The sequence below is a fragment of the Aphelocoma coerulescens genome, chromosome 11 (genome assembly GCF_041296385.1).
Source record: "Aphelocoma coerulescens isolate FSJ_1873_10779 chromosome 11, UR_Acoe_1.0, whole genome shotgun sequence".
NCBI classification, from domain to species: domain Eukaryota; kingdom Metazoa; phylum Chordata; class Aves; order Passeriformes; family Corvidae; genus Aphelocoma; species Aphelocoma coerulescens.
Genome location: NC_091025.1, coordinates 16,171,053 through 16,194,492, shown reverse-complemented (window position 1 = coordinate 16,194,492; position 23,440 = coordinate 16,171,053). Strand labels below are relative to the sequence as shown.

At 38.8% G+C, this 23,440-nt stretch overlaps 1 protein-coding gene across 3 annotated transcripts; it reads right to left on the bottom strand.

The window, feature by feature from the left end:
• Positions 1 to 545: 545 nt before the first annotated feature.
• On the bottom strand, positions 546 to 21,052 carry ZNF507 (zinc finger protein 507). 3 transcript variants are annotated; one of them, XM_069026592.1, is made up of 7 exons: positions 21,000 to 21,052; positions 16,170 to 18,301; positions 14,920 to 15,025; positions 10,324 to 10,438; positions 7,911 to 8,015; positions 4,710 to 4,844; positions 546 to 4,582 (listed from the first exon to the last, which is right to left on the bottom strand). In XM_069026592.1, exons 2-7 carry the CDS (start codon positions 18,294 to 18,296, stop codon positions 4,219 to 4,221), a joined length of 2,952 nt encoding a protein of 983 aa, XP_068882693.1. In that variant the 5' UTR covers positions 18,297 to 18,301; positions 21,000 to 21,052; the 3' UTR covers positions 546 to 4,218. The 3 variants fall into 3 exon arrangements, with proteins under 3 accessions (XP_068882693.1, XP_068882694.1, XP_068882695.1); XM_069026593.1 differs by lacking the exon at positions 21,000 to 21,052 and adding an exon at positions 19,154 to 20,430; XM_069026594.1 differs by lacking the exon at positions 7,911 to 8,015.
• Between the last annotated feature and the right edge of the window lie 2,388 nt (positions 21,053 to 23,440).

The following is a 23,440-nucleotide window of genomic DNA, read 5'->3' as shown; positions in this document are numbered from 1 at the left end:
ACTGTAAACCATGGTGATACCAGCAGTGGGTATTCTGGCCATACTATCTCTTTTCTCCCCAGCAACACCGACTATTTTTTTCCTGAGAAAGATGGGAAGAAAAGCTCCACCAAAGCCAAGAAATATGCTGTATATTTGAAAATAGGTTTCAAGATATATTTTAGCTTATGCGATGGAAAAGCAAAAGTCAATCACCTGAAAAAAAGCTGTTTAAGGCTTTCACTCTTATTTAAATAAGGGAAAAAATTCCCACTAGTTTCATTATGAATTTGCAGTTCTTTCCTCCAGCATGGTGCCACCCTAACTGCCTGCAGGCTTAGAAATATTTTGACTTAATAGTTTCATGTTTCTTCTTTACTTTGATAAAACTTGTATTAGCAGTATTAAAACTAATAATAACTAATACTAATAATTTCATACAACAATAAGAAATGGCAGCAAAGTATTTCAAATACTTTTTGATTTCCCTCTCTCTAAACACTGGTTCAGTGTTTGGATTTTCCATATTCATATTTCATAGAGGCCAAATAAAAGTGACTAAGGCGTTTAACAAAAAAAAGTTTATTACCAAAATACAATATTAAAGTCAATACGTGACAAACTCCTGTAAAGCAAAATAAATTATTCTACCATTGTACAGTATTCCAGAAGGTAGTTAAAGTAGTACTACAGACTTTGCTTCATAGTTCCAAAGAGTTGCCTATCAGGAACACAATCCTAGAGAGAGCTTAAGGCATGCAGCTTAATGTGCTGGATAACTTTATAAAACAAAACTCATCCTATTTCTTAAGATACAGTATCAGAATTAACTGCAGTCTTTACATGTCAGTTTTCTAAATTTTTTTATACTTTGGCTATAAAAGCAGTGCCATAGTGTTACAATACCTTTCTTAAAAAAATACATGTACCCATGTCCATGAATATCAAATGCAAATGTAAATTTCTATTAAATATATCTTAACAAATGTTACTTTGAGCACCAACTGTACATTTCTTCAAATGATTAAATAAGTGCTTATGAAAGAGGAAAATACAATAACTCTGACTGAATCCCACTCTATTTTTCCAGGCCAAGCATTAATCAGGAAGATGAAATATGCACCTATTTTTCAGTACAGCCAAGTATGAATGAAGTTTGCTCTTTAGTGGAAGTATAGGCATTGCAAAAAAAGCTGCAAGGTACAGTTTGTATCACAGAATAAAATCTAATTTAAACAAACAGCACGTGAATAGCTGATCACTGATAGTGCTGCGACTGAAGAGACAAAATAGTTTAAAAGCTTAAAGAAAAGGGAAATTTGCAGTGTTAGTGACTTTGAAATGTGCTTAAAACCCCTTACAGAACATGCAACCAAGCCAACCATACACTTTTGAAAGCAGATAACCTGAGAAACAATTTGCTTTCAGAAAAACTATGTCTGTAATTATTTCACATGCAGAACTTCTGACAAAGTCCATGGGAATTGTGAGTGGGTAACTAATTGCAAGCAGCATGGAGACAGCTAAAAAAAGTAAATCTCTGTGCATATGGGAAAGAATTCTTTGTAGGCATTTATTAGGATTGATAATGGTCTTTAGAGGCAAGTAGCTTTCTACTGTTTTACAGAAACACATGGTCAAAAAGAACAAAGCAACAGGATGGCAAAGAACAACTGTGAATAGACAGATCCTGCTTAGTAATCCCATGACAGATTCCTGGTGCACTGCACCGAGTGCTGCAAGTGTGGCTTCCACATACAGCAGAGCTGTTAGTTTCCATTCAAGGTTACTGGCTTTTTAAGTCTTGGTTCACTGCCATCTTCTTCTTAGCTTGTGAATAAAAGTTTTTCATTTGTTATCTTTCACTAGCTGAGCAACTTTAACATAATTACACAAAAATAACAGTGTGGTAAATATTGTTTCTGTGAACACTGACTGGTAGTTTAGCATTACTAGGGATCTCGCTGTCCTTTAATTTTTCCAACAAATGGGATTTCTGAATGACGAAGTTGAGATATATTCCAGATAATGCAGTATTTTCACATTAATTCTATGCTGAAGGTAAAATAGCAGTATCAGTAAGACAGCATGAATATCCCATTAAAAGTTCATTATCTCCACTTGAATTTGGGATCATGTAAATAAATAATGTGTTTTTCAAATGTAAAATCCATCTGTAGGAATATGAAAAATAACTATTAACTGAAAATAATGTAAAATTAACTTCACATATGTATTTAAAGTATCTCAAAAATTCAACACAAAAATGCTTTGACCTTACATCCTGACCAATTCTTCAAGTCAAATGTGTACTTCTGCTATCTAATTTAAAAACAAAATAATATCTATTTAACCCAAAAGAAGTCAAACTGAGGAATCTCTTGAAAACAAATATCAAATGTACTTCAAGTCTTAGTGCTTTTACCCTGGCCTCTACATTTTGTGCTGCTTCATGAAGCTGTGACTTCTGTTACTGTTTTCTTTTCCTGGTTGCCACTTCCAGGCAGTGCTAGCACAATACAGACACTCCATGTGCCAGCCTCTCACATTTACAGCTGCAGCTGATTTCTGCTGGCAGAAAGGTGTAAATAAAGGAACAGAAACCACTGTTTTCCTAAGAGTAAGGAACTTTGTAAGTACTGAGCTACTAAAACCCAGGTCACTGCATCCCCGTTTCAGCGCTAGGCAAGCTGCTGTGCATCTGCCATTCACTGAAAGCAAGAATACATGCCTGAACTAGAAAGTTTAAATCTGGCTGCTAAAGGGCTTCTTTGGAAGTGCTACTACCTCCCTTGATGAAACTTTCAAAAAATTAAGTAGCCAACTTAATAACCTTAACAAAGTTGTCAGTTAACTAGCCAGTATAATAATATTCCACACTGATACACAGATGAGTATCTACTACTACCAACTGCTGTAACTGTAAAAACAACAACAAACCAAAAAAAGCCCCACCCTGTAATTTTAGAAACTAAAGGTTTTATAAGGGTGAGATTTCTATGTGTTCCTTAGACAACAAAGTAATCTTTAATTCCCTTTATCAATCTCTACTATAGGCACTAGTAAAATTTATTCAATAAGTGACTGGATACAGCTTTGGCTTAGGACATTGTTTGCCATTTCTTTTTTTAAATATGATTTTCTACAGGAAAATTATCTTTCAGCTCATTATTTCTACAGTTACAGCTCTGGCAGACAAGTGGGAAATTTGGCCAGCCAGTGGCATTTCAAAGATTGCCAAAGCACGTAGGCGTTTCTCAAAATCCCAGTTTGTGCTCACCTACATCTTTTGGAATCTACATAGATTTAATCTGCATCACTTTGTGGCAATTACTGTTAATATCTTGTTGTCATTAAAAACACTGCTCATCCATACAGCAAAATAATCACCAAAAAAAGAAAGTGACATTATAAACTTTTCTCTTTTAAAATAATTCAGCTGAATGTGTCAAGAAAAGCATGAAGAAACAAGGTTATTGTTATAAAAAATAATCTGTTAGACACTATGAGTTGAAAAGACAGCAGTTTTGTAGTTAGGATCCAATCAAACAAACAGTTATTAACAAAATGCTTCTAGGCCCTTCACCTCCTGCTACTCTAAATCGATGGAAAGGATGGCAGTCTTTGTTGAAAAATTACTTGGGAGTTTGTAAGGCCCTAAAAACAGGCTGGGAAAAATGGAACTCCTGTGTGTGCATGCAACACACACATGCCCTGGCCCACCTCCCCTCTCCCCACCTTCCAGAATCCAGGCAGGGAGGTTTACAAGATCATATTGTAACATTTTTATCTGATCTGTTGCCAGATCATCTTTCAAAAAAGAGGGTAAAAAAAGTTCTTTGCTGAATTACTTGGAAAACAACAAAGAGGGAGGAAGAAAAAAGCTTTTCAAGTGATTCAAAGCTTTCACACCTTTGGGTTTTAAAGTACTGTGCTGATGCATTATTACTGACTAGTACCTGACAGGAAAAGGAAAAAAAAAACAACAATCCTACATTCTTGGCACCATAGAAAGAAGTAACAGGTTAAAATGGATCATTCTATTCTCCACACCTTCTATTTATCTCTTAAATGATTCATCGGTCCCTGGTTAAAACACTGTACTCCTACTGAAACAAGAACTCAGGATGGGAAATCAAGTTTTGCTTGCAATTCTTCTCTTTAGCAAGTTTCTCAGGCAAAAATCAGCAAAGAAAGAAAATATTCACTGTAGGAAATCCTCTCAACTTACTGCTTCACCTAGTTTGTATTCTGAGCCGTGCTGTGGTCCTTGTTTAGAATGATGTTTATGATTTCACCCTCATGTTCTTTCATATGATCCAGCAGATTTTCTTTGTTGGTGGACTCAAAACCACAAATGCAGCAGCAGAAGAGAAGAACACAGTATTCTGTGCCAAGATGGGGTAGAGTGGAGTTCTTTTCTAAACTGCATGAGGTATTCATCAAGTTAGGTTTTTCATTTTCATCAGAACCTGAAATTTCATTTGTAGTCTGGTTAACTGACTCTGTAAAAGACACCAAGTTGTCTGAACTTCCTAGTATAGGTACTGTACTTTCATCTGTGCCTTCTAGTAAGGTTTTGTCAGTGAGCTGTCCTTGAAATCTGAAATAATAATAAAAACGAAAACAAGTATTAAAATATACAGCTGTTGCTTTTTAATAGGAACTTTATTTTGGATCAGGGTTGGTCTTTTGAAAGACAACAGGGCTTGACAGTAAATCAGACATACCTACTGCTTTGTGAAATTGCATCATTAATAGCCTTGTTCACTTGTTCATAGTTATAATTTTGGTCACTTGCATGTTTCCACATATGGGACTTCAAGGATGGAGGATGGCTACATACATATCCACAGAGAGAACATCTGGGGGAAATAATGGAGAAGGAAAAAGAGAAACATTTAGAAGTTAAATTTTATTAGTTTAGTAATGATTTAGTTTTTCCAAAAGGATGAGTAAGCAGAGAGATCCATGTGAACCTTCTTGGTCCCCCTTTTCAGTTTCATAATTCAGTCATGTTACTTTGCAAAGTTTCATCCTGAAACTTAAGACTATTTTTAGGGTCTGAGAATTTTTAAGTCTAATTTTTTTTATTTCCTAAATAACTGAATTAAAATCTTATCTTTTTGGCTTGTTCAAACTGTTTAAGCTCTTCAAAAATGCAGTATTTCTGATGAGTGCAGAAACATCTGGCAGGGACGTAGTGAGCTCTCTCTGCCATTGCTCCGAACCAAGCAAGAACTGTGTAATTAGCACTAATTATGTCAATTGAACTAATAAAGTCTTTCCTGCTGTAGCAGGTAGTAGTTTATTAAGGATCACAGAGCTGTTGAAGTTGGAAGGGGCCTCTTGAGGTTGCCTAGTCCAATCCAGCCCCTCAAGCAGGATCAGCTACAGCAGGTTTGCTGAGGTCAGGTCAGGTTCTGAATATATTCACAGATCAAGATACAGACAGGTCATCATTTTCCCCATAGAGTTTTCCATCAGCTCTGGTACCACAACACTAAATTTTCTATTTCCCTGTAAAACACCATCTTATGCAGTAAAGAACAAAATCTTGAAGAATAAATCCTATTTACAGAGAGAGTAGTGTATATTTATGGACAAAAAAACCCCAAGACTGATCAAGTCCTGTATAACCCTTTTCATGCACGGATATACATCAGAGGAGGCTTTTCTCTGTGTTTTCTAAGATGGTAAATTAGTCACCTCAGCATGAAGAGGATGAGTGATACTGCATTACATCACTTCAGAGCAGGATCTGTCTTTTGGACAAAAAAGCTACTTTGCTCAGCTACCTGCTGCTTTGGAAGGATTCAGTTCCCCAGATTCCATGGAAAAGATCAGAATCAATCAAAGGTGACCTTGTTCTAATAAATTGTAACTAGGAATGCATCTCTGCGCAAGCAATGGGATCCCAGTGTGTTACTATGATGAATCTGTTAAAATGACCACAATACAAGTATGACTTTGTAAGTTTTTAAGCCCTTTTCAGAAATATAACCTGGAAACACAGGAAGGCCTACATGAAACCACATTGTACACTAAATTCAGTAAGATTTTACGACTTTTCTTAATGACAGTAGGGTATAGTCCTTAAATGCCCTGCAAATAATCACATACAGGAAACTGTTTCTGCCCAACAGAAGACTGTGGAGAACAGCAAAAATCTCCCAAGTGAAGTGAAAGCACGGTACATTACCTTGCTTATGTAGCAAGAGAATTCTGTCCTGCTGGGGAACAAAAGGCATGTCCTTCTAGCTCACTTTTCTCTACTGCGTGATTCGGAATGTAGGATCCTATTTGTCCCTTTTCCTTCTAATTTGGACCCTTACAAAGAAAATGGATGCTTTCAAAGATAGGTGGGTGCATTCTCAGATTGGGAATCTTAAGAGCTCTAATAAGTGTTATAAAATATATCATTACATAAAAGGCAGACCTTATAGTTAATTTATAGATAAAATTAGGCCAAAATAATTTTTGTAAAACACAAAGATCAACAAATAATCTTAATTCCCTTTAATGTGCCCACTAGTCTTACCATACGTATGATTTTTCTGTATCACTAACACTGCTTGGTCAGTGGTTTGGGAACACAGTCAATGAAGCCACAGGCCAGTGTCCATTTTTATCCCCTTTTAAATACTCTCATTTTTTGAAGCTCATTAATTTACTCGGGTGATTTACTAATAAAATTTACTTTGCTGAGAACAGTATCTTGTGAGCCAAATACTGTTGACTATTTTAGCATACAGTTCAAATCAGACAGAAACTCCAACAGCTTTTAGCATGCTGCACTACAGTTAATGATCATATACTTACAGTGTAGTTACAGTATATGCAACACTTTCTCAGAGAAACAAAATTATTTACCATGGAGTTTAGTAGTGTAAGGCTTTCAATTCCATAGCATGACCTGCCCTACTGGTTGACTTGTGCTGAATTAAACTTTACTGTTCAGGTGTATTTTAAACTGATACACTGAGGAAACAATTATCTTGCAGCTTTGGATAGATTAATTCCTTGGGGATCAGGGACCAAAGTATGGAGGTTTTCAGTAATCTCTGGTAATACGAAGAGCACTCAGCAATAGTGTGGGAAGTATGACAGCTGAGCAAATAGAACTTAATATTTCTAGGAACATTTTGGGGAAGAATGCAGTGGAAAGACGTTTAAGTTGTGGAAGCAGCTTTTCTTGAGAAGAAATCTTTATGTGAGTGTGCTTTATCTGGATTCTTCATATTGCCTTTGAAATCTTCTACTACGAAATACTCAGAATATTCACAATTTTCTTTCCTTTCCCAGCTTCATTTTTTTCTTGCACATTAGTAGTACACAATTACACATTTATGCCAACCTTCTCACATATATATACACCACTCATATCTATGGACAGACTATAGGGGACACTCATCACTTAATGGCTATTCATACTAATTCTTAACTAGGCAATGCACACCTGGATTCCAACTGACATGTACATCCAAAGACTGTGCCGAGACTGGGATATTAAACAAAGCCAGGGAACATTCCTGGATACTGGAATTTACCCATCTATAATGTTAAATGTTAGAAGTGCCACAGCATGGGTTTGGCACATACAATTTCCCGAATAATTCCAGGCATGCTTAGGTAATTAACATGGCCCAGAAACTACTTGCTCTAGGCAGTTTGTGTGCAACCACCACATTCTGGAAAGCACAAGCTGAATACTCTCCCAGAGGGAAGTCACAGACATGTTTAATCAGCCAGCAGAAGCATCACCTGGGAATGCCATGGCAAATGTCTCTCGAAAAAACCCAAACAACCCCAACCAACCATGTGGAACAAAGAATGACTCTAGGAGGGAAGGTAATAGAATCTGAACACTGCTTTAACATAACAAAATCCCCGCTGTCAGAGCTTTTTGCCACATGAGCCCCGTTACATACTTGTACTGTTCCAAGAGCTGCACTGCCTGATGCTCCTGGGGGTGCCGCCTCATGTGGCACTTCAAGCTATTCATATTTGTGGTGGCGAAGTCACACACGCGACATCTGAAGAGACAACAACAAGTGAACTAATCTGACAATTCACTGCTGACACTGTTCCAAACCCAAATCTATGAGAATGCAAAGGTACCTAGAAAGACTACAGCTGAGGACTAACAATATTTACACAAGTCCAAGCAATGACTGACCTGCAGTTGTTGGGCAGTGAGAATCTTTTGCAGCCCAAAAAAGCCTCCACCTTTCAGCAAGCATCACTAGGCATATAGATTATGTTTCTTCCTGAAATCTCTCTCTCACGCCTCTGCTGATGTGGGTAAGCATCACTGAGTACAGGGGAGGTGCAGATGCAGGTGATTGGGTGCAGCCCTACCAAAGGCACAATGTGACCCTAAGAGCTGCAGGGGATGGAGTGTATTTAGACAAGTGCTTTGCTCTTCAAGAATGTGTGTTCTACTTAATGCAGCAGCAGTGTTCTCATGACATTGTAAAAGCCAAACTAGTAATAAAACATCTAAATTTCAGGGCTTTATTGCTGAAAAAGAAGTCAGTGACAAGATGAACATATTCAGGTTTAAGTGCCCTAAGTGTGTTACATCACGCCATTTAAATTTTTCTTTTCTGTTTTTACTTCTGTCACAGTGTCTTTGTATAAAACCAATACATAAAACAGTTTGGATCTAAATTTGGATCCATGGATTTAGATCCCAAAGTATTCCACAAATCCCATGTTATTAATAAATATCAATATACTACCACACAACCCTCCTGTATCTACCATATTAAAACAGAAACCATCAAGCTCAGCTAAAATTCTAATATGTATTCGTTAAAACTTCAGATGTTTCTTTTTTGAAATGGTAAAATGTCCAGTTATAAAGTCTGATCTATAGCGTGAAACAGTTTGAGACTGCAGGATACTTAGCCTGAGAATACTCACTATATTTTTGAAAGGATTTAATTGTGCAGTATTAAAATCCAAAATGTATCAAATCTACAAAAACATATCATTTAAGGCTGTACACCTTAGTTTCCAGCACATTTTGTCAAACAAATAATAAAGTGTTTACAGCTCTCAGAATGGCAGCAATACAGTAGGTTGCTGTTTGATACTATGGAAGGCTTGAGGAATTCACGTTTCAGGAGAAATACCATAAATACTGGATCATTATGGTTTTCAGATTGTGGCTTAAGTATCCTGCCAGGTTTTCAGATTTGTCTAAGGGGTTTATGAAAAAATAGTAAGGGAAGCAAGGCAGATGGGTAGGTTTGTATTTAGTATGCAGCAGTCTGTATCGCCAGTGGAAAATTTCCAAGGGTTCCTAAATCAAAACAGGCTGCTAACACCAATATGAAAACTACCACGTACAAGACACTCTACAGTATCTGCTGCTCCAACCTCACTAAGTAATAAATAATGGTAATAGTGAAGGTTCTTAGGAGAAAAACAATCTATTTGTATTCCACACTTGCTCTCTGAGTACACACATCTTGTGAATTTTTGCCAGTGTTATGGGGTGTCATTATAATGCACAAATCAAAATACAACACATCTTCTGGGTCTGTTGATCCAAAAGAGAAAGTCCCTGGCTTAGCTCAGCATTTCAAGGTGTTGAGTTTCCAGAATTTACATTAAAGATAGAAATGTATCACTGAGAAAGTCTATTGACTCAGATCTATTTTCTAGCCACTAGAGAGGGACAGAGATCCACACTGAATTAGCACAGATTGAATTTGCAGGAATTTATGCAGCAACCAATAGGAAAATGCAGGATTTATTTTTTTTTGCTGGGGACCTCAGCTGTAGTATTACAAGTGATTTTAGATACCCAAGTTTCTCTCTAAATCCATATGGTACCCTTGTAGAAAACTTACAAAATATGATCCTAAGTGAGGATGTTACTATTGTTTGAAAAAGATGAGGCAACTGGTGACAAGACAAGGGCAGAATTTTGCCACACTCTGTAGCAGCTGATGTGTAAAGCAATAATATGACAATGGAGAACATTCTGCAACAAAGCAAATCCAAAATGAACTTAGGTGTGCAAGGACTCTTGAGAAATACATTATTACTGTTGGCCAAAGTCCAATATTATAATTATTTTCCTCTCCACATGTGAATGCTTCAAACTTAAAACAACTAGTAGACTGCCACAGCAAAAGATGCACTCTGGAAAAATCGGCAAATCTTAATTACATAGTTTGACTCAAGCAGCAAGTGTGGTTCCTTCAAATTAGCAGTAAAATAATGCAATTGCAGGTCTTTACCACCACCTCTCCCAACTGTATGAGCAGTTCAGCAACCCTGTCAGAGGTAAGGCAGGCCCTGCATCAGCCAGCAGTGGCTGGCACTCACCTGTATGGCTTATCAGAGTTATGAATGCGCCGGTGATTCCGGACACCAACGTAGGTTGTGCTTGTGTAGTCACAGACATCACACCTGAACAGCTTCTGAACTGAAGACTTGTTTCCTATTGAAACAAAATCCATTATTTTAGAGAGCTGCACTCAGCATCGGAAGGAATTCCTGGATTACAATTTCATCACAACTGAATTAAGAAACACGAATTGACATTTTAAAGTAATAGTTTTGAATGTCAATAAATATTAATACTTTTAAAGTATTAAACAGGCAATAAACACAGAGATAATAAAAGTATGGTTTATTTTACCATGCTGTTCTGCATCTGCCCTGACATTTACTGGAATTATTAAAATTTTAGGAAAACACATTCTTTCTCTCTATGTGGACACTTCCCTTCTCCCTGCAGTTGGGTAAAATCCTGTGTTACAGCAAAAGGTGATAAAATGTGGAACTGCTGAACCCAGCAGTTTCACTGCTTTGCAGAATGCACCAAGGGAAAAGATGGAGATTGAGAATGTATGAGTTTCAAACTGGCAAACAGAGAAAAGAAAAACAAAAGACCTCCCGCAGCCTCTAAATCCACTTTATCATCCAACATACATTCACACTTTCTGAAAGATATGAGAGAATAAAAAAAAGAGATATTGACCAGATGTCTTAATAAATAATTTGGAATGTGTCCAAATTCCTAAGAAGCAATTGTAACAAAAGTATTTTTTTTTCCTTCCAGAATGAAAACAACTCTTGACAAATTACTGATTGCGGAGACAAAGGCTAATGACTCCTTAAACATGAAAATGTGTGCCCATGAGTGCACAGTTGGAATACTTTGAGATGTGTGTACACTTTAACAGCCCTGTTCCTGCTCCCTCACTGAATAACAGAACTGATTTGGGGTAGGATATTAACACTTGGGAAGAGGGATGGCATTTTTTATGCAGGTAATTTTCCCATTCCAGCCTATCATGCTGCACCTCATGCATTTTTTTTCCTTAGACTGAATTTTCTCATTATCAAAACAATTAAGAGTCATTATAGTAAAACTTTTTTAAGGAGACATTTCTTTTCCCACAGGCAGGCACTGAATTATGCCAGAAAGGGTTCTAGGTATATTATTCTGATGGATACAGTCACAAAGCTAACTTAAAGAGTAAAGGAAAATTACAACTAATTAAACTTTCACTCTAAAATTTAGCACTTTTGGTTCAAGATGCAAAGTAATTAGGTAAGGCTGATAACCCCAGAGGGTCACTGTGAAGAATATACAGTGTATCATATAAAGTAATATAGTATATTATATAAAATAAAATTGCAGTCTGAATGCAAAGACAGTCTGAAATAAAACTGGAATATTTCTGTGTGTACCAAGATAACTGAAAATATATTTCCTATATTTCATTTTAAAACATGACACAGTGCTCACTCTTCAGCATTCTTATAAGAAATAATATGGAAGTAATATACAACAGCCACTCTTTGCAAGTCAACCTTAAAGCAAAATATATTGGAATTTTTCCTACAATATGGTCATAAGAGTAAAATTTATTAGTTTTGTTTTTCCTTTAATGTAAATTATCAAAATAATCCTCATTATTTACTTGAAGACTTTGGAGTTTATATTTCTACATTATTCTTTTATGAAAGCACATTCATGTAGGAGACCTCAACTGTATCAAGGACACTCACTGGGCTGCAGATCCATGGGAGAGCAGGGGCTGTGCTCTGCTTGAAGGGGTTTTCCATCTTAAATTCTGCAGCTTTAGAATAAACTACTTCCAAATGTATTTTCTGTTATGAATTTGGTATTTCAGTGGGCAGGCAGTTTAAAACCAACAGCATCTAATGAGATTTTTAAAGCATTATGCAAACATATTAGCTCCAGCATAGTTCTAAGAGGCTCACACCCAGCAGCACACACTTAGGAGCAATTATTTATACCAATCACTACTTTATATTTATTCCTTCCACAAAATGCACATAAATTATAATACATCACGTAATCTCTTGCTGTTACAAAATAGCACTAGTGTCCCTCACCCCATCCACTGGCTTATTTCTTGTGGGTTTGGGGCCTGTTTTGTTTTCTGGATGGAGAATATCAGGTCTCCTACAAGTGAATATGGAAATGACAGATCTTTGTTGCAGCAGCAGTAACAGGTGCTCCTGTAATGCTGCTTATTACCCTATTCCTTCATTATTAGGCATTTACAATCCGGTCATATCCAGTGTCATAATGCTCCTTTTAATTTATTGTAAAACCATGATGAATAAAGAGACTTTTAGGACTAACTATTTCATAAACAAGAAATGAAACTGTTCCAGCTCAGGCATCTTTCACATAAACAGATGCTGTGCCATAAACTTCTTTGTTTTGTGTCGCTTTATAGGGATGACATCTGTTTGACAAGAGATTGCTGTACTGCAGTGGTGCTGCAATTTGATTATAAATTGGTTCTGAAATAATTTAAGCATTCCACAGTATGAGTTAATAAAAGTTTAAAAGGAGAACTGTTTTCATTCAAGCCACATTACTAAATTTCATGTGGGGTAAACAATTAATTAAAGTGCATGGCTGTAACACTTGTATAAGAGAATAATGAGAAAAAAATATTTATAAAAACATCTCTAAATTAATTGAAAGCAGGCAGATTTCTTGAACAGGGGCTTCCCTTTCATGGAAGTTAAATTACAAGATCAGGATATAAACTGTAAAACAACCTCATGAAACATACTGATTTTAGAAGCAAACAGGACTCTTGATTTTCACATTACCAGTCACATTACCAGGACCTGAGCTCAAAAAGTACAGTATTTCCCCAAACCTGACATGTTTCAGGCATTGCAAGGTAGTTATACCTGTGTCACGACATCTTTAAAAACATGGTTTACAGCAAACAAAACACTGTCAGAAGTAATAGTCCAAGCTGTGCTTGTAGATACTTGTAACCTGCTGAACTAGTAATGTTTTATTTCCTATCACTTCCATCAAAACGTTTATGCTATTGCTTCTGAAGAAAACCCCCACTATTTAATAGGAAACATCCCCACTCCCAGCAGACCCTCTCTGGCCATTTCCCTGTCTCCCCCTGGGTTTTGGATGGCTCTCTCAGGCTTAGGTCGTGGGGATGTACTGAGCACTACAGATCAATTTCCTGAATTTAAATGCCTTCTGCATTGATGAGAGCAAAATGGAGGTAGGAAGGGTCATTCTACCCGAGGCTGATAAGGTAATTAGTTTTTAACTTGTATACTGAAAGCCAGAAAAGGAGGCAGCATGAGCTAAGAGAGCAGAAGGCAAAGTTGGGAACTCATTCTGTTGTGACGTACCAAGTTCATCCACCCTGGCTCCTGCTGGTCAGTACCTTTTCTCACAAGGAACTGCATCCATTTCAACAACTTTTGCACTCACTGAGCAGCTGTAGAGGAGAGAGTAGAACCCAGAAATTTCCACTGCAACCTAAGTAACTAATAATAATACTCTAATAGTAATTAGAGTGCAAATTTTGCTGTCTAAACAAATGAGAGAGCACAGTTAGGACAGAAAAGAGCTTTGTGCACAAAATGGAAATACTTCAGTTCGCAGTTGTTAAGAGACTATCTAATTACTAGTATTTATCCATAATGCTCTAAAATTGCAAAATACTAATAATTACAGTGTTGCCTTCAAAATAAAAATGCTGTAAATATTTTCAGTAGCTGTAACTCACCAGAGAAGAGGATGCATTCACACTGCAATAATACATAGTGGCTCTCCAGTACATACAAGGGATTTTAAGGCCATTTTCTCCTAAACCTCAGAATTTGGTTATTTTTTCACCTATTTGATTAGCTTAATGCATCGAGGGTTTGTTTGGTTTGTTTTTGTTCTGTTCTTTTGCTGCTGTTTATGTTTTGAAAACAAACACTATTAAATTAGAAGCAGATACTCAATTAAACAAACATGAGGCTCTAAGCAACCTGGTCTAGTGGCAGGGCTTGGAAAGAGATGAGCTTTGGGCTGGAGTCCCTTCCAGCCCAAACCATTCTCTGTCTCTGTGAAAATGCATACTTACTGTTACCCTGGCAACTATTACAGATACAGGTTGCATATTCAGAATGTCTTACATTTGCCTCACTAGGGCTAAAATAAATTACTCATTTTGGACATTACCATAATTAAACAGAAATTTCTAAACTCAGAAGGGATGGCATTGTATGCATATGCTGACAGCAAACTACATTACCACGGTGACTTAAAAAAAACAGGCTTTCTTTTGTTTAGGTCATTTGGAAAATACTGTAGCTGATAAGGAAGAAAAAAATATTTTCATCTTAAAAATCCAGAATAAAATTGCATATCAGTTGTTTTTCACAAGAAGAAATGCAGTATTTAATTACTGGGGCTAAAAATATATTACCTAACAATAAATGCCACCTCAAGGCTGACCATGGTAAATTTTGCCCTCTGAAAAGAACATACATTTAAGGTTATGAACAGCCATGAAAGCATTTCAGCATGAGAGATCTTAAAACCAGTTACACAAATACAGCAAACAAATGATGTTATGGGTGACTTTTTGTAATTTCAAGTGTAAATATAAACAGTACCTTCTCTGTCATCTGCTTCGTTGGAAACTATTAGTTTGTTAGCTGTAGCTGTAGAGAAGATATCTGGAAGACTGTGTTGTTCTCTTTCATGATTTCGCAGCTGGCTCTGAAAAAACAGTTTCTAATGTTTAAATATACACTGCAAGCATACAGTGATCACTTGGAATATTGCAATCCCCTGTGACACTGTTACTCAAGCTTTAATGACAACTGATATGAAATGTATATTAGCATACATACAGATTATCCCTTAGGTAGTTTTACTACAAAGTAAATATCATGAAGTAGTAACATAAATATCATGAAGTAGTAACATTGATGAGAGCGACCGAGAGGATTCTATGATTTGTGTTTATTTAGAAAATACATTTTGTTCTTTCTTCATTCCCACAGGCAAGTGGCCAGAGTACTTCCTCCAAAATCATACTCCAAAAGCAGTATTAGATTAGCGGCTTGTGTGAAAATTAACTCAATTTTCATATTGCTTACTGACTTAAGAATACACCAGTCCTGTTTCTACTTGCTTGGGGAGGAGAAAGAAGAGAGAGCCTTTTGCTACCCCACCCGTATATTTTTTTCAAACCAGGACTAAATGACAGTAAATATGGCAAAATTTGTACTATCACTGCCTCCAAGAGATTCAGCTGTACAGCTAGATACTGATGCAATCTTTTCTGTATTCCTGAGTACTGAGTTGAGTACATAGGAACTCACTAATGCTTAAAATAGCAATTAGGAAAACGGCAGAAGTGTATTATTCTGCTCTGGTATGTAATCTTTCAAATATAAGTTCTACAGAATATCCAGAGCAACACAACAGTGGAGAAAAGAAAATTATTTCTGCTTTGATGTGGCTCATGTCACCACCAACTGCCATTATTGTATTTGCACACTCCCAACAGGAAGGCATGTTTGAGCATCCTTTTAAAGTTTCAGGTATTAAGTTCTTCAGTGTTTCCATTTCTTCCTGCAGTTGCTATGTGTGGGCAGAAAAACAACACGATATTATTATGTCCATAAGATAATTCTCAAGAAAAAAACTTACGTGAGGAAGCAAGTTTATTTCAGTGAGTAAACCAGAGTATGAACTGTATATTCAGCAAGGTCTGCTGGTAATAATCCCTACTTGTAATTACAACGAAGCCAGGATGTCAGACTGAATTAAATTAGAAAGAGGGATCACCAGTTACTAAAAAAGCAGCAAAACAGGATTTTTAGCTATTCTAGACAGGCACGGGGAAGAACTGTACCTTATAGTGGAAGGACTCCTCGCACTGCTTGCACTGGTACATGCGTGCTTTGCAGTGGTTGATCATGTGGCTCTCCAGGTCCTTGCTGTCACCGGCTATGTGCTCGCAGATGGGGCACTGGTAGGGCTGCCGCTGGCGGTGCACCCGCAGGTGCTGCTTGATGTAGCCCTTGTTGCCGCTGCTGTAGTGGCACAGCCGGCAGCGGTACGGCCGCTCGGCGCTGGGGATGAACTCCACCAGGTTACTCCCAGCGATGGTTGCATCGCTGGCGTTTTGGCATTGGGCATTGTCTTGTAATTCTTTCAGGATGTCATCATCAGAAGCGTTCTGGTCTGTCCTCTCCTTCAGTTTTTCAATGACAGTGAGCAGTGACATACTGATGCCCATTTTAATTGGTGCTTCTGACAACTCCGGTCTGTCTTTCTTTAGCTCAACTATTGCACACTCACTTTGGTTTAAGCCACTGAATTCCTCTGAAGGATCCTTAAGTGAGGACACCACTTTAGAATGAGCCATGCGTGGGCCATCAGCTCCTCCCTGTCCTGCACCTGCATCCACAGCATCTTCTCCAGTCAGAGCCCTGAGGCTGGACCGTGTCAGCTCTGCAGCTCTGATTGGCATTGTAACAAGAGCTTCTGCTGCTAAGGAGTGCAGTCGTAAAGACTCTGAATTTGTCCTCCGTCGTGCAGGAGGCACATTTTCATCAGCTGTTACATTTTTATTAGCGCTTAAGTCATTATCTTTCTTCTCGCTGTTATTCCATTCTATTATTACTTCTTGAATTGCATCTGAATGATAAACTTCATCAGATTCTTCGCAGGTAACAGAGTACTCCTCTGAGATCAATTTTTTCTCCATTTCAATGTCAGTGTTCATTAAGAATGGCTTTTGTAAGACATTTTCTTCAGCACCTGGCAAACGCTCTACTATGACATTAACATGACCCTTTTTATTTGGACTACAACTGATGATTTTCTGTGCTGATGACAGCAGGCTGTCAGTTATCAAATTGTCTGGTTCTGTATCTGATACAGTCTCCTCTACAACCTCTGTAGTAGGAGAGTGCACCACAGACTCACTTAATACCTCTTCCTCTTTTACATTTGTTCCTACGGGCGATTTACACGACAGTTGCTCAGAATTGCAAATCTGAAGCTGAAGAGAAGGCTCACTATGGATATCAAGTTCATTGTTTTCCAAAGAAAGGACAACTGTATCTACACTATGAGGTGTGTGAGTTACAACTGTCTCTGACAAGCTGGTGGTTTCATTTTCTTCCTCAAAGATGGGGTAGGAGCAATCAACCTCCCCTGCATGTTTCCAAGCGTGTGTTTTCAACATTCTCTGCTGACCACAGGTGTACCTGCAAATTAAACACCTGTACATGCCATACTGCTCGTAGGTGTACCATTTCCTCCTACCCATTTCAGGCACAGGAGCAGACTGAGTTGTATCCTTACATTCCAGATTTCCTGTCTGATCAGTCCCTGATTTGACACTTCCTTCCACTGGCCCTTGCAGAAATGAACTTGTGACATTGACACACTGCTGCACTTTTGTCTGGATGCTGTTTTTACCACCACTCTCGTGGTGATTTTGGAAGTGGGATTCAAGTTCTTCTTGGCTTTTGGAGGCAAAATGACATTCTGAGCACATTAATATCACTTCATTTTTCTGCCCATGTTGTTTTACATGTTCTTGTAGAGCTAAGAGCGAAGGTGATAGAAACTTACAGAGACCACATTGGTAGCATGTCACCTTTTTTTTGCTTTGTGGAAGACATTCAGTCACAAAATAATCTGCTTGCAAGTCTTCAGTCTTTTTAGTAGCAATCACTGAGAGCTCGATTGCTTTAGCTGGGATTTCACAAAGATCCTCTGCGTCCAAGGACTGCGCAGAAGCATCAGCATGGGAACGTTTCTTCCCTATTAAAAGGCATCTTTGTGACTTCTCACTTTCAACTATTTTGCTCAGCTTCTGGATTACATGGATCAGGGGATCAGTTTTACATTTTCTCTGATCTTCGCTGCTCTGCAGTGTTGGGCCAATGACTGTTTCAGAAATCAGCACAGCCTCCTGCTCCCCAATATTTGGCATCAATACTGCAATGCTGCTTCCTTCTTCCATAATACCTATGCGAAAGGGAAGGTTATAAAAAATAAGGATTTATACATGCACAATAATGAAAATACAATCCAGTACTATTTACATGTCTCTCTCTACTAAACATGGAAGCCTAATTCCACTAATCCAATAAAATTTTTCAGAACGGCTATAGAAATAGCCGAAGGTATTGGGGACATTTAGTGAATACTGTGAATGCTATTCAATACAGCTGGAGAAAATAATTCCAAGAGAGCCTCCAACAGGCTGCCTCCAAGTTGTACAAGGGCAAGATAAGTATTTTCAAGTGTAAGCTGAAGAACAGTGTTCCAGCTATTCTCTTTTTCTTTACAAGCACTACACATTTGAATGCTAAACATTAAAATACCAATTGACAGTAACTGGCATATTGATGTTTAAAAGCACGGTATGATATGAAAATATATTCCTAACATACTTTGATACACCGATGCTCCTAAAGCAAATGACAATTTGCAACAATATAATTTACAAAAACAAGCAATTTTTTCCTTGAAATGTTAGGAGAAGAAAGTAATTCTGGCATTTACTTGCATTAGTCATTTTGCTATGACTACTTTAAAGACCACTCAAATGTCAAATCACATTTCTCATTATACATGTAATTTTCCAGAAAACCTACTAATTGTAGCTGTTTCTACAATTTCTTAATTGTAGGGAAGATCACTTGGTACTATAGTTATAAAGAGCAATTCTCTTCTGTTTTGAGGGAAAGCTAAAGGCAGTTACTATTTCTAACTACTCTCCTTTAAAAATATCAAACCATAAACCACAGGCAATAATGTGGTAGTGTTGGAGGTCAAATTAGAAGCCAATGCACAAAAATTTACATGAAAACATACCTTGTGATGTGGGCAGAGCTGTGGGTTGGGGGGTGAAGGAGCTGGACAAAAGGTCTTACAGTTAAATTTACTTCTGAAAAAATGTCTAGAAATAACCTATTCAAGTGCCACTACATATACATACATATATTTTTTACAAAGTCTTTACATACTCTGTATAAAATTGAGAACATAAAGACATGAGGGATATTTATCAGTCATCCTTGAAAAATTATGCCAAGTTAATTCATGTGAATTTTTAATTTTTGGTTTTTTGCAAGAAAGATACAGATGCCAAAACAAGAACTCCCAGAATTGGCCCTAAAACCCTACGAAATCCACTCATTTCTACTTACGGATTTATTATACAGCCTTTTAATGCACAGACACACCTGAGCAGGTTCTGTGGTGCCCCTTTCCCACTACAGAAAAATTCTGGGTAGAACTACTCAAATTACCTTCATCTGCCATTCAATTTACAATTCAGGTTATCATCAGAACTATAAATATAAGCAATGTTAATTTCTTAGTATCATCTGCACCTCATGTTAAATACTTCAAGTTGAAAACTATTATTTGAAATCCACCCTAATTCAGTTATATATAGAAAGAACCCACTTTGCTGTTTCATACTGTCTGTAACATGTTTAGAAACCATTATGAAAAATGAACAAATTGGCTTTTTCCCCTGAAAGCAGATTTAAGGGTTAATTTCAACTTGAAGTATTTTCAACTTGAAAATGAGTTAAGAAAAATTGGTGCTACTTTAAATGACACTTGGTACTTTTAAAACTTTTTAAGTAATGCTAAATAGGCAAATATTTTCCCTACGTGAAAACACCTGAAAGCAGCATAAAAACTAAGAGGAAAAATCCCTGACAACCTTCATAAAAGAAATATGCTGCCATATACTGTTGCTACGTCAAAAATGCAGAGAGAGAGCACCTTCACGTGTATTGATTAGGGCTGATCCCCGTTATCAGATGTGTAACTATGGTATATATGTGCTATGTCATTCTTTGTTTAGAGTTTAAGGCTTTCTGTTGCAGACTTTGGTTTTTAGAGGGATGGTAAAAACTGTACACAAATTATCACAGAATAAGCTGGAAGGAACCCACAAGGACCATCGGATCCTGCTCCTGTTCCTGCACAGGACCATCCCCAAGAGTCACACACGTGCCCGAGAGCGTTGTCCAAACGACCTACACACTAATTAAAATACAGCGTCTGGGCATGTCAAAAGGGCCCGGAGGGGAAGACGCAGACCCGAGAAAAACGCCTCCGAGGTGCCCATTGCACGCTGCCCAACACCCGCCGGACCCGCGCGGCGAGGCAGGGCGAAACGCCTCCAGGGCTCGGAAAAGCCAACCACGCTTTGCACAGCCTGACTCGGAGAGAGCGGTGTGATGGTATCGCGGCTCCCGAGGGCAGCGGAACTGCCCCGGCCGGACAGCCTCGGACGGGACGGCCCGAGCCCCGCTCCCCGCCCCGCGGGGCCCCGCTCCGTGCCGCAGGTGCCGCCGCCGCGGCTGCAGCAGCGCTCCGGGCGCGCGGCAGCGGCGCCGCTGCACCCGAGAGGAGCGAGGAGCTCGCCCGCCGGGGCGGCGAGGCGGTGAGGAGCGGAGGGAAGGGGAGGGAATGGAGGCAGCCCCGGGCCCAGGAAGGCTCCGCCGGGAGCCGCTGCCGCCCGCGGCTCCGCACATGGGCTGCGGCGCGTCGCCCCGGGGCGGGCCTGCCACCGCCGCGCCTGGCGCCCTGCCTGGCGCCCGGCCGCCCGCCCGCCGCCGTGGCTGCCGCCCGCTGGCCCCGGGCCGTCCCGCCCGGCTCTTCAGCGGGAATAACGGAGAAAAAGCCCGTTTATCCTCACCTCCGGCCACCGCTTCAAGATGGCGACGATGGAGCCCCTGTCACGTGTCCCGCGGGCTCGGGTCAGGTGACCCGCGGGGGGGCGCTGCCGCCGCGTCAGCGCCGCCTCCCGTTGCCATGGAGACGGGGAGTGACGCCGCCTGGCGTGCGGCGGGGCCGGGCGGCCCGGGGCGCGGGGCGGGAGCGGGCGGCAGGGCCCGGGGGGACACCGGGCCAGCGTGTGGGACAGCGGGGAACGGCACAGCCCTGCTGTGTCCCTGAGACACTCAGGATGGTCCCATGCAGCCGGGACTTCAGTCAGAGTCTCCAGGTGCTCCCCCTGCAGCTCCACTAGTTATGGGAGCCGGCTTCTGGCAGTCCAGAACCCCTCAATATGCCCATATCCAGGGCCAAGCCTGGCAGCACGATGCGCTGCAAAAATTGTAGTCTCCCAAAAGGTGTTTTTTTTCAGCACGGCTTTCGTGGTAAACACCAGTAGTTAAAAACTCAAAAACATCCACATTTTGGGTCTAAAGCTGTCAAGAAGGTTTAGCAGTTTTAAGTGGGCAGAAATTCAGAGTTTTACACGTACACTGCATGTCAGGGGCAACCTTGGGAGCTACGTACCAGGAATGCGGTGAATTTGTGAGATATTTCATAGAGACTGAAAAGTCAGGGGAATAATGAGCTTCAAAAGCGACTTCAAAAGTGGCTGTGTGATGGCAAATAAAATCCAATGTTCATTTCCAGAAAGGGACTTGAAGTGTATGGATGTGGAGATTTGGATTTGGACGGATCTGGTAAAATTGTATGAACTTTTTGCAAGGTCACTTCCTCCCACAGCTGATAGATTTGTTAATCATTGTAAATGGTTTCATAGATATATGATCTTTTTGAAATATATGATGTTTTTGAAACGTTGTCAAATCAGGTATTATTCAAGAGATGGATTTGACCGTCGTTTCAATAGGTATCTCTAATTTTGTTTTTTTCTCTTTGACTCCTGGAATTACGAAGCTCTGTTTAATTATGTGAAGTTTTAAGACAATTCAAGTCCTATCCTAAAATCACTGACTTGGTAAGATATATTTGGTAAGGCTTTGATAAGGCGTTTTAAAAAATAAATTGCTGTCAGGAAAATGCAAGGATGCAACCTATCTTCTTAATACCTATTAAATGCATTTAATTATAATAAAGTAAGAATTTAAGCTGTATAGCATTCACAATGTCAAATGTAGTAGTAATAATAATGGCAACTTGTTTCAGCTTTTTCTGCCATATTAAATAGAGGATTTTAATAGAAAAGTGATTATTTTTCATGGACCCTGTTCCTTTAAAAGCTTTGTTTCCATGTCTATGTATGTCATAGTTTAATTAACGAGTTACCTGAATTGAATTACTCTTGTAGGTACAGGACTCTCACCCTCCTTTTTCCAATCAACATATGCTAGGATCTGATAGGTCTGAATTAAAAATACTGGGTTGATAATGAGTAATCATCTCCATACACTCTGTTATTCTTTTCTGTTGTAATTAAACCTGGACTAAGTTGAAGATTTCATTCTCTGTGCAGGTGTGATTGTACAAAAAGACAGATTTAGATTTTACACTTTTACATTAAGTTGAAAGGCTTCTTAATTCAGAAAGCTATTTTCCTATTTTTCATTTTCATTGCTTTCAAGTTGAAGGAGACGTGAAACCAAATGAAATCTGGATAAGGCACCTCTCCCTGAGCAGTAGAGATGAGACTCTTGTCTTGACTATAATATGTTCAGAATGTTGATGTTTTTGTAAAAGTTTATACAAAATTGCTTCCTAAGTACTGTAAATATGTACAGAATGTCGGTGGCATGAGTTTTATGGCAAACATTATAGGCTTAATTTAAAAGAGTAACACATAGTCTAGAAACACGAAGTGAATTTCGAGCTACATCAGCAAAGATGCAATCTTGAAGTAAAACCATACAAGCTGTGCACAGGCTTTTGTGTACCCTTTTAAAAGAACAGAAATCTACATGTAGTAACTTTCCTATATGGTGCCTGTTTTTTCTTTGTGGCCTCAGTATCAAACTCTTTTCAGTCATCAAATTAACAATTAGACTTGCTTTCATTGATGTCTTGTACCAGCAATGAGTTCTAGAATTTTCAATGAAAAATCCAATTCAGCCCATGAGTTTTGTACATTTGCATGCCTGGCAGTTTCCAAACCATTCCAAAAGCTTTATAATTTTCACATTATTTTAATGTATTATATAACTGTAGTCTCTGACTTTATTGAGTGGACGTTAAATAAGCTGTTTTGTAGCTCTGTGTACAACAGAAGTGAATCTTGCATGGAGCCCGGGTTGGAAGGGAGGCTTTGGCTGGTGCATCCTTTCCTGGCTGAACAGTGCCATGAGTACTGTGTGAGCACTTGGAATGGCATGAGAAGAAGTAGACTTTTTACTTGATATTTCACCTAAG